Below are 18,572 nucleotides of genomic sequence, written 5' to 3' on the forward strand. Positions count from 1 at the left end.
ACTCTCCGGGCTCATCTGTGGTATGTACTACCACCCCGGTTGAGAGGGGGCACTGGTGCTAACCTTCTCCTCTTCTCCTTTCCTCTGCAACACAGAGAAGACACCCAATAAGGGCAATTGACTCCACCCCTTCCAGTCTTCTGCCTATAAATCCCATAGCCACAAGAAGGAGGTGTTCTTGGATGACAAGAACACACCACAGGTCGGAGCTCCTATCGGGTGATCTAAACACAGCTAAAGCCAAGCCTAACAGCTTTCCTTCTCATTTTGGACAGCTTCATTACCCTTACACCCTAAGTGGCCACTTTTTCTGTTTTCATTACTTGGATTAAAGTAGGTTGGTGCCCCAGTATTTATTCCTGGGTCTTGCAGTTCTTTTGCTCATCCATAACAGATACATAGCCAGATATGAAAGGCTCTATATGACAGATGCTAACAACATAATATTTAATACATAGACAGTCAGATGAAGATGTTTTGTGTTTTACATTTGTAACTAATTTAGACCACTTTGCTGAGATCTGTTGTCATTTTGACTTTTAAGAGTCTTTCTGTTGGTACTGTAAGTGTCAAAAAAGCCAAATTCATTTCACTGTGATTGAGTGTTGTGAAATAACAAAATGTGAAGACTTCCAAGGTGATGAGAACTCTTTTATTTTGAATCTCCAGTGAACCCGATACTAGGTTTTGTGAATGTGGACGGAAGCCGGACTACCTGAGAAAACACATATAGACAAAAGCAGAATTTGCAAAACAAATACACACTTTGAGCAAACCATACTGTCCTTAACCAAAGAGACAGAATTGTCCGATTTATGTGCAGGCAGAATAGAAAATTAAACAAAGAAAGGCAGCTGAGGAATACAAACTTATCATCTCATAATTTCGTACTGCTTGTCTACACAGCGGTTTTTCATGTCACTTAACTTAAACTGTTTGGTTAACCATCTGTCAAGTACTACACAATTACATCCTACCAGTAATTTGATCACAGGCCAGAAATGCCACTAAAGTAGTCTATTGCACACCGCATATCCCATTTTATTATGATGTAACACTTAACAAAAGGAAACAGTAATGTGAGCCATACAATTTTTTTTATGATTTATTCATATTAATTTAAACAGCACAGTAGTTACAGATTTATTACAGAAACAATTTATTTTGCTATGCAATGATTTTAAATGAAAAGTAAAAACTCTTATAAAAATAAATCCTGAAAAAAAGATAAGAAGCTCAAATAACAAAAATGAATTTAAACATTAGAAGCTCCTAAAGAGAGAGGAGAGTGTCAAAGCCAAAGGGCCCTATTACTCCAAATGTGAATTCTTACAATTATTACCAGAAATGAAACTCTGGGTTGTCCTGTCTGACAACTCACGAAATTCATCGATTTTACCGCTGTCTACTATCTGTACCACATTTATGTGTCTTTATCTTTCCTAAAAAGTCAAGCCCTACACCTGTGGCTCTGACCCCAGTAACAATGAAGTGCTTTGAGAGAATCCTCCTAAAGTACATCAAGGATGCCATCCCTGCTGGTTTGACAACCATCAATTCACCAACAGGAGGAAAAGATTGACCAAGGATGCTGTCTCAATAGTACTTCACACAGCCCTGAGTCATCTGCAGTGCCCCAACACTTATGTTAGGATGCTATTCGTCAATTTTAGTTCAGCGTTTAACACTGTAATTCCAGACAAGCTGGTAAAAAAGCTTCATAATCTGGGTCTGTCCACATGGTTGTGTTTCTGGATCAGGGACTTTCTCACCAACAGGCCTCAGGTGGTTAGAATTGGAGACCGTACATCAGCCACACTGGTTCTGAACACAGGCACACCACAGGGCTGTGTGCTCAGCCCAGCACTCTTCACATTATTTACGCACGATTGCTCTGCCATCCATGCCACAAATATGGTTGTGAAGTTTGCGGATGATACGACCGTGGTGGGTCTCATATCAAACAATGATGAGTCTCACTACAGAGAGGAGACACAACACCAAGCACTATGGTGATCAGCCAAAAACCTCATCTTGAACACCAGCAAGTCCAAAGAGTTAATTGTGGACTATAGGAGGTCCAGAAGAACAGAACATGCTCCTATATTCATACATGAGGAGGCTGTAATGTGTGTGGACAATATCAAGTTCTTGGGTATCCACATTACATCGGATCTGACCTGGTCTTTGAACACATCTCACCTGGTAAATGAGGCCCAACAAAGACTCTTCTTCCTCAGGAAGATTAGACGTGCTGGATTCTCCTCTTGGCTGCTCACAAACTTCTACAGATCTGCTATAGAAAGCATTCTCTGTCACAGTATGACAGTGTGGTACGGCAGATGTACAGCACAGGACAGAAAGGACTTGGCACAGGTGGTGAGAACAGCACAGGGGATTGTAGGAAGTTCTCTCCTAGACCTGGACTCTGTATATGCTAGAAGGGTGCAGAAGAGTGCCAAATGTATAGCTGCAGATCTCACCCATCCGGGAAATGGACTGTTTGTATCACTGCCTTCGGGAAAGCGGTACAGAAACATAAAAACACGCACCAGCAGATTGAAAGACAGCTTTTTCCCCAGAGCTGTGAAGTCCATCTGCCCCTGATGATACACACACATACATACATCTACCCCTAACCTGCCCTCCTGTAGACATGCACACACACTTTCCCTCGTAATCCTCCCCTGCAGACCCACGCACACAGATCACTGGTCTCTGCAGGCGTACTACCTCAGGAACAGTCTGGACTTGATGTTTTATTGCTGATGTTTTTTATACTTATTGTATTTATTTTATTATTTATAGTGTATTGTGTACTTTAACTATTCTGCCTTGCAGCCAAGTCCTACGAACAAAAATTTTGTTATGTGTATGCATAATGACAATAAAGAATTCTACATTCCTCCGCAGTAGACATTGTTTTAAACTATCACCTCTTAAAGTTCTCACATCTCCAGCTTTGTACAACATGATAGGATGAGTTGGTCAGAGTGGCTTTGTGATCCACTGGTGAACTTTTTAGTCTGGAGTGTTAGCTAAAGTTGGGTTATAATTAATTAACATCCAAAGCTATGTGAAGAAAATCCAATGATTTTTATCCTTTCTCTGTATACACAAAACATAAAAGGTGAGCTCAGCCACAGAAAATCCCCTGATCAGCACACATGGTCCTACCATGTCATATATCATATATTAACAGCAAGTCAGCAGGAGAGGCAAAATAAAGATACATAAAGGGAAGTAGTTGGGCTGGAAGTCAGGAACTGACGGCTGGTGGTTTGCCAGCACTGCTAACTCGCCATGTTATGAGTCAATTCCCAGTCTGCCTTTATAGGGCTGCAGTTGATCCTTTAACATTCATAGTTAGGTGGCCACTCCTCTTGGAGACCCTCATGGAAACTAACAGAAACAAGAGAGAATAGCAAGACACACATAGATCCTGAGGGAAGCTCAGTGGCTCAGTAGTAACACTGCTGCCTGGCATTAAAGAGGGCAGAGTTCTTAACAAGTGTCCTCCATGTGTGGAGTTTGCATGTTCTCCCGGTGTCTGCATGGGTTCCATCCTGGTGCTCTAGTTTTCTCCCACAGTCCAAAGACATGCTGGTTAAGTAGATTGGTGATACTAAAGTTGGAATGAATCGACTTTAAATCACCTTTATAATATTGGTGCCTACATGTTTCAAATTCATATTCAGCTTTATTATATTGGTGGACTTCACCCCTTCAGTTCCCTTTTATTTCAGAAAGGTAGATCTACATGTTCTAATAGGCCATTGGAAAAGACTTAAATGCTAAATTAAGTGAGAGTCCCCAGCCACCAAGTGCTGAAGAACATTGACTGGCAATGAATTGTCTAAATTGAAAGAGCATCACCTCAAATTCATGAATCAAATGGCGTTGAGGTGAAAACGGACAATCCACAATAACATGTTAAGAACACAAAGACTACTGGGTAGCTTGAACTGCACACTACATGTCTGGTAGAGCACCATTTACTGCACAGCCAGGTGTTTCATACTCATTGTGAGGTCAGCACACAATTTAAAAAGTGATTTTCAATATCCGTGTTTATCCAGACTAAGACTCTTGGCCTCTTTGAAGCAGGAGCAGCACACTTGATGCCAAAGTGGTATGAGGTCTTCACAAACAGCCAGAGTAGCAGGCCTGAAAGCTGCCGGCCTGCCTTGAGGAGGCACACCAGAAGCTGGTTTAGCTTCTACTAGAGTTGACTGGCTTTGCCCTACACCAGGTCCAAATGCACTTTTAAAAGGAGAAAAAAAAATACTCTAAGAAATCCATCTACTATATCCTAACTACAGGGTCACAGGGGTCTGCTGGAGCCAATCCCAGCCAACACAAGTCGCAAGGCAGGAAACAAACCCCAGGCAGGGCACCAGCCCACCACAGGGCACACACACACTAGGGACAATTTAGAATGACCAGTGCACCTAACCTGCATGTCTTTGGACTATGGGAGGAAACCCACACAGACACGGGGAGAACATGCAAACTCCATGCAGGGAGGACCTGGGAAGCAAACCCGGGTCTCCTAACTGCGAGGCAGCAGCACTACCCACTGCACCACCATGCCACCTACTCTAAGAAATCTCAATTCAAAACTTCTGTCAAGAAAGAGGGCAAAAACCATGAAAAAAAAGCATTTGGCCTGAGCTCAAAAATAACCCTCCAAAGGCTCAAAAAAGAGGCAAAAAACAGGCAATCCAATAAAAACAGCAATTCACAAATCACAATTCTTAAATATAATTCTTCATTTAGAAGCAAAAGGTCAGAGGAAAACAGAAGTACAAAGAGGAAAACAATATTCACAATCAGAAACCAACTCCATCAGAGCACATTGAAAATGAACCAAAAAGGTTCCCAGCCTGCCTATATAGCACCAGGGACAGTCCCTTAACAATGATGGACAGGTGGCCCTGCCTCAGCGGGAGCCATCCAGAAAATACAAGAAATATGAGAGAACCAATAAACATACATAGAAACTACATAATAGCTAAATAGAAAAAAATTAACAGGACATAGACAAATAAGAAAAAGAACAGAACAATATTATCAGAAATGAATGGAATGTGTACTCTCTAACCAAATCTATTCTGTTCTTCTACAGAACAGACTACTTGATCCTAATCAATCGGGCATCAAGAAGGGCCATTCCACCATGGCAGCTTTACTTACCGTTGTCAACACGTTACATCTAATTAGAGCTACCAACATGTCTGTCCTCATCCTACTAGATCTCTCCTGTGTCTTCAATATGGTCAATTACAAGATCCTCCTTGCCCCAATTTCTGCCACAATTCAGGTGGTGTGAGTCCCACATCTTGGGCAGATCGTACTCAAGGGTGCACCAGGCAAGCACAAGGGTGCCCCATGGATTTGTGCTGGTCCCTCTCCTCCTCTCTTTATATACCACCTCACTGGGCACTATCATTCTTTTCCATGGTTTCTGTTATCAGTGCTATGCTGAAGACAGGCAGCTGTAGCTGTCATTTCCTCCAGATGATAACATGGTATCAAATAGAATCTCTGTATGTCTCACTCATAATGCAAGCTGGATGAAAGAACACCATCTCCATCTCAACTTGGCAATGACAGATCTCCTTGTTACCCCAGCTCACCTGTTAGCTCAGTATTGCTAACACCTGCCAAGTCAGTAGGCAACCTTGGGGTGGTGATCAATGTGCAGCTGTCCTTCAGGGACCATGTTGTTATGGTCATTCAGTCTTGCAGATGCACTCTATACAATGTCTGCAAAATCAGACCGTATCTAACAGAATATGTAGAACACCTTCTGATATGGGTTTGGATAGATAGATAGATAGATAGATAGATAGATAGATAGATAGATAGATAGATAGATAGATAGATAGATAGATAGATAGATAGATAGATAGATAGATAGATACTTTATTAATCCCAAGGGGAAATTCACATACTCCAGCAGCAGCATACTGATAAAAATAAACAATATTACATTAAAGAGTGACAAAAATGCAAGTAATGACAGACGATAACTTTGTATAATATTAACGTTTACCACCCCTAAGGTGGAACTGAAGAGTCGCATAGTGTGGGGTCTTCTCAGTCTGTCAGTGGAGCAGGACGGTGACAGCAGTCTGTCGCTGAAGCTGCTCCTCTGTCTGGAGATGATCCTGTTCAGTGGATGCCGTGGATTCTCCATGATTGACAGGAGTCTGCTCAGCGCCCGTCGCTCTGCCATGGATGTCAAACTGTCCAGCTCCATGCCTACAATAGAGCCTGCCTTCCTCACCAGTTTGTCCAGGCGTGAGGCGTCACTCTTCTTTATGCTGCCTCCCCAGCACACCACCACGTAGAAGAGGGCACTCGCCACAACCGTCTGATAGAACATCTGCAGCATCTTATTGCAGATGTTGAAGGACACCAGCCTTCTAAAGAAGTATAGTCGGCTCTGTCCTCTCTTGCACAGAGCATCAGTATTGGCAGTCCTGTCCAATTTATCATCCAGCTGCACTCCTAGGTATTTACAGGTCTGTACCATCTGCACAGTCACCTCTGATGATCACGGGGTCCATGAGGGGCCTGGATCTCCTAAAATCCACCACCAGCTCCTTGGTTTTTGCTGGTGTTCAGGTGTGGGTGGTTTGAGTCGCACCATTTAACAAAGTCCTTGATTAGTTTCCTATACTCCTCCTCCTGCCCACTCCTGATGCAGGGTTTGTTACGCCTTGGAGTATTACAACTCTCCACTGGCAGGAGCACCAGATTGTGTCACCAAGCCACTGAAGAGGAATCAAAATGTAGCAGCATGTCTGGTGTTCAGTCTGTTAAGGCACACACATGTCACTCCTCCATTCAGATCACTATATTGGCTCTCTGTAGTGGCATGTATTACATATATGGAAACACTTGTGAAGGCCTATACATAATCTTGACAACTTAGGTCTGCTGATGAATGGAAGCTTGTGATGCCATCTCTGCATGGTATTAAATCTCAATCCAACTCTTTTCATGTGTAGCTCCAAGCTGGTGGAACAAGCTAACCTCCTCCATTTGGAATTCTGACTCCCTCGATGTGTATGAAGCATTTGAAGAGTCTTTTGTTTGGTGAATTTCTATCTAACCGAATAGCTGTTAACTTTTGTGACTTTTGTGATAAGTGTATTTTGTTCTGAGCTCTTCACTCGTGATGAACAATTTCAATGTTCCCTTGTCTTTTAACTCTTGTTCCCAGGCAGTCCCCCAGATTGATATTTACTCGATTATGTTGACCACTTTTATGAGCCGCTTTGGACCTGCTAAATAGATAAAGTTAAATCTACATGACTGAAACCAATGAACAATAATGTGTAAAGAAGACAATAAAAATGGCAATTTAAACATAAGCCAGGAGAGAAACCCTGGCTTGATCATAACATGGAGAGTACAAAGGGTCATAACACCAAGAGAAAGTCTGGCACCATCTGATGACATCAGCTATGTACCAGAGGCCACAGTCACTGAAAAAGTGACTGAAGTTGAGGAATCTTAAGATGCATTTAAGAATTTCACAAAGAAGTCAATCAGTGTTTGCCCTCTTGACAGCAGAAGAACATTTTATAAATATTCCTATTAATTAACATCTTATGTCTGAGAAAGGCAGTATTATAGCCAAAATGTAAAAAAACAAAAACAAGGGCTACACTATTAAGAGCTATTTCCACTGAATCATGTAAAACAGCTGAAGTGAATAAGAAAGGGTTATAAACCGTTTGCGGAAATCCTTGTGATGGGTTGCTGCTTGCATGGCTTAAAAAAAAATCCCCTGAACTTTGTTTGTCAGTGATTTTTCAAGGGGGCAACCCCCTCCATACATCCCCTGGGTAACTTTCATTCAAAGAGTTGTGGATTACTATTGTTAGATGATGTTCGGGGAAGTGATACGATGGTTGGCAAGTGTTCGGCAGCAATTATGGATCATGAGGACATGCACAGTGTTGTCACAAATGGATCATTAAAATAAATAAAAATGACTGTTGCAATAATCACCATAATAAAGCATAAAAAGATACAAATAAAATAATAGAATGTATCCAACTACACTTATAACAGACATGGCAATTGGAAATCTTAGCCACACTCATCAAACTACTGGGTACCTTTATTTTGATGGTAGGGTGATTGCATCCTAAAAAATACCTGACCTCATTGCAGAGAAGTAGATGGAGGTAATCCCACCCATTCATGTAGTATGGATTCGTGTTGACCCTAGCTTCTAAACTGACCCAAAATGCCAAGAAAAGAAAACATGTTCCATGGTGACCAGAATGTTTTATTGTTGGAACCAGGAAATCAGGTCTTTACATCTGTGTGTTATTTGTTTTGCAGAAGACGATTTGGAATGACTAATTTGATCACTTTATATTGCTAAAATGCTTCTACCTCACTACGGATGCAGTTTGCACCACTTATATTCATCATAACCATGCAATTCCAAGCATAAATAACTAAAGAGTTTGCAGTGGTGTAACTCACACATCTGTGGTATAGGTATGAACATAGGCACGGTAGGTGGAGGGAAGTAGGTCAGTTTTCTACTGCATTCTGAAGTGAAATTGGTTTTAAAAGTCCAAACCAGATGTGTTTGAGTCTATATTTTCCTACTGGCTAGTTATGAGGGCAGTGCTGTACTTAATCTGTCAGCCTAACTGGTCTGTGGTAACCTGTCAGCAGAAGGCAGCTCCTGGACCTTGGTGGGCTCTGGAAAGGGAGAAAGCACAACAGGGAGAAGACAACTGGAGAATCTGGCTGTGTTATATGACAGGGAAACAATGCAAGAGCTATCAGTTTAACCCACTTCTGTGTGCAGCTCCTGTTCATTCTCTCCATTGAAAGTTTCTCTGTGCATTCCAGAATCCTTCCAGGCTTGTAGAATATGGTGCAAATCTTGCAATAACTTGTGGAATACAGTGTTCCATATCCCTGTGGAACAGGTCAGTGTCTTTCAGGCGTCAAGCTTTGTCCATCTTTTAAAAAATCTGTTGGCTGCTACCAAATTTAATTTTATACCTGAAATCAACAATCAACTAGTCCAACTAGGCATGGCAATTGGAAATCTTAGCCATACTACTGGGTACCTTTGTTTTGATGGTAGGGTGATTGCATCCTAAAAAATACCTGACCTCAATGCAGAGAAGTAGATGGAGATAATCCCACCCATTCATGTAGTATGGATTCATGTTGACCCTAGCTTCTAAACTGACCCAAAATGCCAAGAAAAGAAAACATGTTCCATGGTGACCAGAAGGTTTTATTGTTGGAACCAGGAAATCAGGTCCAATTAGGTCCAATATACTGTAATTACACAACTTGTGATAGCAATATTGAAAGACAACAGTATCAGATGAATGCACAGAGAAGTCAGAAATTATGTAGGTGTTATAACTAGGAAGAAAATAATTAAATAGTAAAGCTCAGGACATGCAGCCAGAATCATGGTCAGAGAACAGAGCAGTACATACAGAGAAGTCAATTGTAATTAGAGGGCAGAAAAAGCCTGCCAGTCCCTTTGTGATTACCGCGCTCATCAGTGCATTCTTTCTTCTTCATGATATTCCAGACAGTTGATTTTGGTCATCTTAAGGTTTCACCAATTTCCCAAATGGTTTCATTCTTGTTTTACCGCCTCATAATGGCTTCCTTGACTTTCATTGGCACAGCTCTTGTCCTCATGGTGAACAATGGCAACTGCAGACTCCAAAGGGTACAAGCAAGCCGAGGTGACTTATGAAGCCATGAAATCCACCTGAGGAATCACACACACCTGTTATGACAATTATCCCAGACATCTTGGTGCCCTGAAATGGGGGAACAATGTAGAAAAGGTGTTGTGTGACCAAACATATATGCAAATCCCCTTAAATGAAAGTCCGCAATGTGTACCTTCTCTGAATTGTTTGATTTTTAATTTTAAACTGTGGAGCAGAGGAGTAAATCAATGAAAAATGAGTGTTTGTCCCAAACATTACAGAGGGCACTGTAAGTAGGAGAGAACTGTGAAAAAAATGTGTGGTAGCAGCAACACCGGAAGGTGAACAAGAAACACCATTAAACTGAATTTTTCAATGTCAACTAAAAATCGAATGCAAAATTAGTTTTGGGGGCAATTTTGCGAAATTGTATGTGAAACAAAACAATACGGTTTCACTCATCTTAAGTCATGATATCTACAGTATCCAAGCTTTTTGATAAATCTGAAAACTCATGCAGTTGTGCTATCAGTGGTTAGGGGAGATCTTTGTTAGTCTGTGTGTTGACACTTCACTTCATCCTTTTGACCTTCAATTTTTTAACTTCATTGTTGATTAAGACATTTTGGTTTTCTAATGATTTTGATGGCTAGAACAAACTCTGCTTGTTTTTCAAACAAAGTTCGCCTTCTGCCACTTGGTGCTTTTATATCCTGATCAGTCCACAAATAAAATTATTTCAATAAACTCATCTGCTTTCAAAATGTTCATACTAATATCCATTAATAAAAATGGAATCTCTGACTCTTCTAAAGTATGGGTGGTTTTCAAGGGATTGATTTATAATTAATTTATTTAGTCTTTCTTGTTAAAGTTAAAATCTCACATGATGCTTAACTTACAATCTTTAGAACAATTGTGCCCTCTTGTGTACAGCAATCAACTTACTAGTTGATTATGCATTATGTTTTGAAAGAGGGTTAAATTCCAAGAACAACCAGACCATAGTTACAAAACCTAAATGAGGTCACCGTGACTCAGGTTTGTGATTTTAGAAAAGTAGACACTTGCTTTGATGACTTTTGATAATTCAATGGGATCTACATTTACAATACAATACAATTTATTCTTGTATAGCCCAAAATCTCATAAGGAGTGCAACAATGGGCTTTAATAGACCCTGACTTTTGACAGTCCCCCCAGCCTTGACTCTCTAAAAAGGCAAGAAAAAACTTCGCCTCCCAAAAAAAAAAACCCTCATAGGGAAAAAAAATGGAAGAAACTTTGGGAATGGCAGTTCAAAGAGAGACTACTTTCCAGGGAGGCTGGGCATGAAGTGGGTATCAAAAAAAAGGGGTAAATACAATACAATACACAGGACAGAAGAAAAGTAATCCTCAAAAAATATAATAATACAATACTAATATTACAAGTGCAGAGCAAAATGCAAATGTAGATGATATCCCATAACACAATTCAGGTTTGTTCAGAGTCCTGGAGACCTCGACCATCAAGCTGCCTTTCATCCTGGCTATTCGACAGCAGAGTCAGTGCTGGGTTAGCCAATCTGATAAAAGGACCCTTCTACCTGATGATTCCAGTGCTCCTTTATCAAAGATGACTTTTCCATAGGCAAGCAAACATTTTGGCAGTAGGGCAGGGCAGTGGCACAATTTGAGTACCAAGAAGAGGAACAGAAAAGGTGAAGGTTAGAAACAAATTATAAATGTCATATTACTTGTTTTATTGCTTTAGGGACTCTGTAACTAAAAGCCTGACCTCCACTGTTATTTTATTAATCCTTGCAATCATAAGCAGACTGGCATTTTCAGATCTCAATGTGCATTCTGGTTTGTAAGTAATGATACGTAATGATAAGTAAGCCAGACCTTGGCCATTGAAGGCTTTATATCTTAAAAGTAAGATTTTGAAATCTGCCCTAAACTTAACTGGGAGCCAGTGTAAGGATTTAAGAATTGGAGTTATGTGTTCGTATTTTCTTGTCCTTGTAATAATTCTTGCAGCAGCATTTTGGATTAACTGGAGGCCGTATAAAGAACAGTTTGAACATCCAGTGATCACCATATTGTAGTAGTCAATCCTACTAGAAATAAATGTGTGAAATAATTTCTCAGTATCCTGAAAATTTAGAATTTCCCAACATTTTTAAGATGGATGAAACATGTTTTGGACAATATTATAATGTGCGCTTTAAATGACATTCTATTGTCAAACATAACTCCTAGATTGCGGGTTCATTTAGTAAAACTAATGGGAATTCCAACTGAGTTAAATGAGGACAAAATATTGTTGAGATCAGCGTCATTCCCTCCAATGATTAACATCTCTGTTTTATTTGTGTTTAAAGACAAGTAGTTCTCATCCATCCACTCCTTTAATTCACTAACACAACTATTTAAAGACAACATCGGAGAAACTTCATTTGGTCCTAAAGAAAGGTATAACTGGGTTTCATCTTTGTACAAGTGAAAATTAACATTACGATTTCAAATGATAGATCCCAGTGGAAGTAAATAAAGTGAAAACAGTAAAGGTCCCAGTACTGAGCCTTGCAGGACACTATATCTCAGTTCTGTGTGTAATGATGGAGTACTGTTAGCACATTTCTGTACGTACTGGAATCCATTTGATAAATAAGAAAGGACAGTGCCTATGAGCCCAAGTCATGTTTCCAGCTTGTGTAATAAAATAGAACAGTCAATGATATCAAATTGGACCTTCCTTCATCAGAGGATATCAGAATGTTGTTTACAACGTGTGTTAGTGCCGTTTCTGTACTATGATCAGTGCAAAAGCAATTCTGAAATTTTTCAAATAAATTATAATGCATAAGGTGTGACTGACACTGATTGGTAACTACTCTTTCAAGTATTTTAGAGAGAGAGGCTCAATCTGAAATGGGTTTATAATTATTAAGTAAATGTGGGTCTAGGTCTGACTTTTTAAGTAACGGTTTAATGACTGACACTTTTAGTACATCAGTTACTGTGCCATGCAATAATGAACTACTGATAATGTTAAGAATAGGCGCTGCAAGAACATCCATTGTGCTTTTTAGTAGTTTTCTTGGCACTGGATCTAGGGAACAAGTAGTGGGTTTCATTTTAGAAATTAGAGTTAAGACTTCCTTTTCTGTTACAGGATAAAAAATTCTAAAGTGTTGAATGCAAGGTGAAACAGGGTCTGCCAGGCTAGCATTAAGTTTTTGCTGTGATGTTAAAATCTGGGATCTTAAATTTTAAATTTTTCTCATTAAAGAAGTTTATAAAGTCAGTACTGCTAATGTCTGTTGATCTTTTTCATTGTAGATATGAATTCCCATTTTTTAAATTAGCCACTGTTCTAAACAGTGCCCAATGATTATTACTGATGTTATCTATTATTTTAGAATAGTAGTCTGAGAGAGCTTTAAAAAGAGCTTTTTTATATTTATTAACACTGTCTGTCCATGCAATTTGGAAGACCTGCAGCTTTGTTGTTTTCAATCTGCACTCCAGTTTTCGACACTCTAATTTAAGAGCTCAAGTATTTTCATTAAACCAGAGAGAGTTTCTATGTGCTTTGATCACTTGGGCAGCCACTGTGTCCAGAGCATCTCTCAAGTTCACATTATAATGTGATGTTAACTGATCTAAATTGTTTTCCACAGTTATACTTGACTTACTCAAAGTATCTATGAATTATATATTTAAATCTATAGATCTATAAATGTATATTTAAAATGAATGCCTCAAAGGATGTGATGTCACCTAAATTTTTAGAAGTGATTTGTATTTTGTCACAATGGATTATTAATTATAAGGCCTTCTCAACCATAATCTCTATATTTATGAAGGAATGTGCACCAATCTGGTGACACCACAGCTAGGGCAACAGTGTCATATCTACTAAACCAGATTTACATAGAGTGCCGGCACCATTTCTTAACATACTGGTAAGTACTAGAATCTCTTTACTAATCTTAATGGGGGGCTTCCTGCCCCCTCACTCTTAGGCCAACTGTTAAAGTATCCCATGGCTCAGAGAGAATACTCAAAACGTTTTGATTAAATGTCACTGTATCACCATAAAAATAATATTTGGTTCTACTTCAAGCACTGCTTGTACTCATAGCCAATGGGCACAAGCTTACTTTCAGGACACCTTGTAGTCATGAACTGAGATTGATCAGGGCAATGACAGACAAAACTTTATAGTCAAATATTATCTGAAGTTTATTAAAAAACAAAGAACGAAGGTGCAAATAATCTTTAAATAAATAATGCTTCTTTTAAAAATTATGATCATAAAATATAGTTTTCTAATGAGCTCAATGAAAAAATAAATTAATAAATTAACCAAATGATCCATCTGTGATGTATTCCCATTTTCTCCCTTTAGCACCCAAGGACAAATCTATCCTGTTTACTCTTCGGTATGCAGCTACCCACAGATCTTCTTGCGTAATCAGTCACATCAGTGCCCTTCAGACCCCTTGGCTTCTTTCCTTCTAAACGATACCACTACACTTCAGATACCATCCCTCTCTCCACTATGCATCTCTACTCAGTAGCACTATGTGAATCAGCAGCGTGCCATCCTTTTGCCTCCTGGACATCTTCACCACCACCAGCCCTGCTCCTTTACAGAAGAGCCAATGCTGTCCATCCCGACCTTTCTAAGAGGAATACATTCCACCGACTGTTACTCGATTGATCTATTCTTAAAACCAATTAAAATCAATAATAAATGAATCCATTAAGACATCACTGTACTCGTCTTACCACAAAAGGCAAATATATTTATTATTGTTGAAATTTTAGAGCCATATGGCAGCAAAATATGTGTGGCCATCAAAAATTTCCACAGAAAACAGGCGAGATGCCTCACTGGTTTGACCAAAAATAGATTTTAACCCAGTGAAGCCTAACCCTAGAAAACTGGAGGTTTTTGGCCTGGCTAGGTCTTAAAACAAAGAACAAGCTTTTTAATGATCAAAAATCATTAAGGAATGTTAAAAAATATAGCAAAAATCTCGACAAGGTGGAGGATAATTGAAAACACCCAGTTTTTGCAAAAAACACCAAAGAATCTTCAGAAATAACATATTTATTTAACAAATAGAAAAAATGCAGCAAAAATTCAAAGAGCAAAAAAGATGTTGCTTAAAAGACAGTCCCAAATGGAGACCTCCCAAAAATACAACCCAAAAGTAAAATCCAAAAGCAGGAGCAGAAAGTAATCAAAAATTCAGAGAATCCAACAAAACTACCAATACTTAACACACATACTCTGAAATGTTGAAATGCTGAACCCTCAGCAGTGATGCAATGGGTGGTCAAAACAAAAGGAACATAATGATTTTTAAAGAAACAGTACATACAAAATTCAAAGCATAATATAAAACATATCAAAACATAAAGACAACATAACAACTGAACAGGACAATATTAATAGAATTAGTCATAACAAAATTTGAAAGTGAAAAATGAACAAAAAAGAAAAGAAAAGGAATATAAACATAAGAAAATAGGAAATCTGGCAAATGGGAAGAGATCGTTCAGTCCATAAAGCCCATTTGTTTAGCTCATTGCTAAGCTATCCCAACATCTCATCCAGATACTTAAGGTTGTCAGGCTTTCTACTACAACTACAAGGCTCAGTAATTTGTTTCACATTTCCGCAACTCTTTGAGTAAAGAACTGCTTCCGGGCTTCAGTCCCAAATGCACCTTCACTTAATTTCCACGAATGTCCTTGAGTATGTGTTTCATCATTAAGTTAAAAGAATTCTGTTAGATCTACTTTATCAATGGCATTGATGATTTCCAAGACCAGATGAGGTCCCCATGCAGTCTCCTCTGCTTGAGACTAAACAGGTTTAATCCTCCAATTATTAGTTCTGTCACGTACGTGTAGCATACGTCCTTAAGGCCTGTGATGCACCTGGTTGCTCTCTTCTGCACACTGTCAACTGCTGTTATGTCTTTCTTGTATTTTGGTGACCAGAACTGCACACAGTACTCCATAAGTTGTCTCACTAGTGCATTATACAGTTTGAGCATAATGGTCTTCAATTTCTATCCAATACCTTTTACAATATAACCTAATTTTTTTTTTTTTTTTGCCTTTTTATCTGCTTCTGTGCATTCCTTAGATGACTTGCATTGTGTCAACATAAACATCTAAATTCTTTTCAGAGGTTGCTTTCAGTAGATCAGTGTCTCCTATCTTTTATTTAGAATTTTGCCTAAAGGTTTTTACTATTCTACGTTAAACTGCATTTTCCAAGAATTTGATCAGTTCTGAAGTTTGTCCAAGTCCTCATAAATTGTTGTTGCTGGCTACTTAGTGCACTGTAATTCGTCCAAGCTTAGTGTCATTTGCAAGTTTGACAAGTTTACTAACTATACCAGAATCAATGTCATTAATTTAAATCAGAAAAAGTTATGGTCCAAGGTCAGACCCCTTGAGCGATTCCACAGATGACCTCACTCTCCTCTTACTTGTACTCGTTGTCTCCTGTCATTTAATCAACTTGAAATCCCATTTTGCAGATTGCCTCTGATGCCTACAGCTTCTAGTTTCAAAATTAAACTTTGGTGTTGGACGAGATCAAGGGTTTTTTGAAAGTCAATGTAAATTCTGTTGTATGTATTGATTTTGGTCAAGTATTGCAGTTGCAGATTGGTTTGGCAAGATCTTCCACTCAAAAAACCCAATTTATTATGTCATTTTTCATATATGTACCTTTCTGACTTATTCGTTATTAGTTTCCACAATTTTTCATGGTACAGAAGTAACACATTGATCTGTACAGAGTCCATTTGTCTTCCTTCTTGAAGACCTGAGTCATGTTTGCAACTTTCTAGTCATCAGGCACTTCTCCTTTCTAAAGTTAAAGAACCATGACTAAAACATATCAGCTATACTGTTTTATGACCAGGACAATTAAATTCTCTATGCTATGGCCATCTAAGCTATCAGATCTGAGTCTAATTACGTTTGGTTGAATCAGTGATCATTACTATTACCAAGGCATGAGATGAATGGGATTCTTCAGTGCATGTTCTGGAGTTCAGGTGGACAGGCATGTTTTTCATCCTTTAATAATTGTTTAAAAATATCTATTTACCTTAGAAATTTGAATAGTCCCATATCCAAATACCTAGTCAATTCACATCAGAATTTAACCGTCCTTAATCAGATCTGAGGTCCTCATTCACATAACTGCAGTACACAATACTACCTGCTCATTATTACACACATTTCACATACCTCTTTGGCAACAAGCTATGCAAAGTCTCCAATAAAAGCAGTAATTGTGTCTGTCCTCAGTACCTGACATACAGTATCTGTTGTTCTGTACACTGTAAGTGTAAGTCTCTATTTGAAGTACACTCCATTATTGATTACAATAAATATGGCAATTACATCAATGACATTTGTAGTTTTGCCCTTTTGCAAACCCCACAGGTTTGGCCCATAAGGCAACTGGCTTTTACACACTGCCAAAACCCATGTGACAGAGTGAAGCTTCACTCTTCACACTTCACTCTATATTTTGTGCACATCTTTCAATCGGTTGGTCCAATGTGTCATGCTCTACTTTGCAAATAAAACGAAAATTGTTTTTCACTTGGGTGTGAAAGAATGCGGCTCTAGATATCATGTAAAAAAAGGTATCATTTTGCTTCACTGGATCTGAGTTGTGAATTGCAGGACTCCAAAACTCTTCTCCACTTGTGATAGTTTCTTCACTGGAAAGCCGTCTTTGAATCCAGGACACCACAGGTGGATGTGTAAAACTTGTTATCATGCAGCTCAGTATGCAGATACCAGTCTCCCTAACGTGAGTAACTTCGATCTCACAGACAGCAGGGATTCTATCTGAAGGCGAGCCTAAAATTAGAAACATATTCTCAGATTTTTATATTTTCAAATACTATACTTTTTTGATCAAATAAGCTTGGGAATGAGAGTGATACAACCATCATTTACTACAAGAACAACCTGATCTCTTTGGGTTTCAGTTGTTTTTAGGACTACATCAAAGTTGTCATTCTAGGACAATTCGTCTATTTGCATTCAGACAGTTTAAAAGTAACCATGAACTGTAGGCACATAGACATACCATTACCCATCCTTTAATAACTGTGTTAAAATATGTGCTTACCTTTGAAATTTGAATTTTTATAATTGCTTTTTTAATCCTTTATTCACCTTATACAATTTCTTCTCATTTTTTGCATGCCCCAACTTACTCTCCAGAGAATGTTGGGGTCAGAATTAGGTTACGGGATATGTGCCTTACAGCAGTGCATGGGTACACTGATCCCATAAGTAAAAGCTTACTTATTATATCAATTTCCATCTTTCTCTTATTATTACAGAAACCTCCTTAAACGTTTTTCTAAAATATCCTTTATCCATAAACAATAATCCTCTTATTTATCTTACATATGGAAAATAACTGTCATTATATATGTAAAACAGCCAGTTTCAAAGAGTACAGCGACCCCTGCTGTTGCATATTTGAAGTGCAGTTCCCAATCCATTAGAATTAAATGTATTTAAATATTATAAAATATTTAAAGATATTTTATTAAAGTTAAACAAGGTTCTAAAAATCATTCTAAAATAGGTATCTATAAGAAAATAAATATATTAGGCTAATATTAAGGTTGGGTCCTCTCTGCGTGGAGTTTGCATGTTCTCCCCGTGTCTGTGTGGGTTTCCTCCCACAGTCCAAAGACATGTAGGTTAGGTGCATTGGCGATCCTAAATTGTCCCTAGTGTGTGCTTGGTGTGTGTGCCCTGCGGTGGGCTGGCGCCCTGCCCGGGG

General features: G+C 38.8%; 1 gene segment (V, D, J or C); it reads right to left on the bottom strand.

The window, feature by feature from the left end:
* Positions 1-15,837: 15,837 nt before the first annotated feature.
* LOC120536688 overlaps positions 15,838-18,572 on the bottom strand; it is a 42,449-nt gene continuing 39,714 nt past the window's right edge. The window contains 1 exon segment of the C gene segment in view: positions 15,838-17,629. Coding sequence covers positions 17,280-17,629 — 350 coding nt within the window.

This window comes from Polypterus senegalus, chromosome 10, assembly GCF_016835505.1.
Source record: "Polypterus senegalus isolate Bchr_013 chromosome 10, ASM1683550v1, whole genome shotgun sequence".
Taxonomy (NCBI): Eukaryota; Metazoa; Chordata; class Cladistia; order Polypteriformes; family Polypteridae; genus Polypterus; species Polypterus senegalus.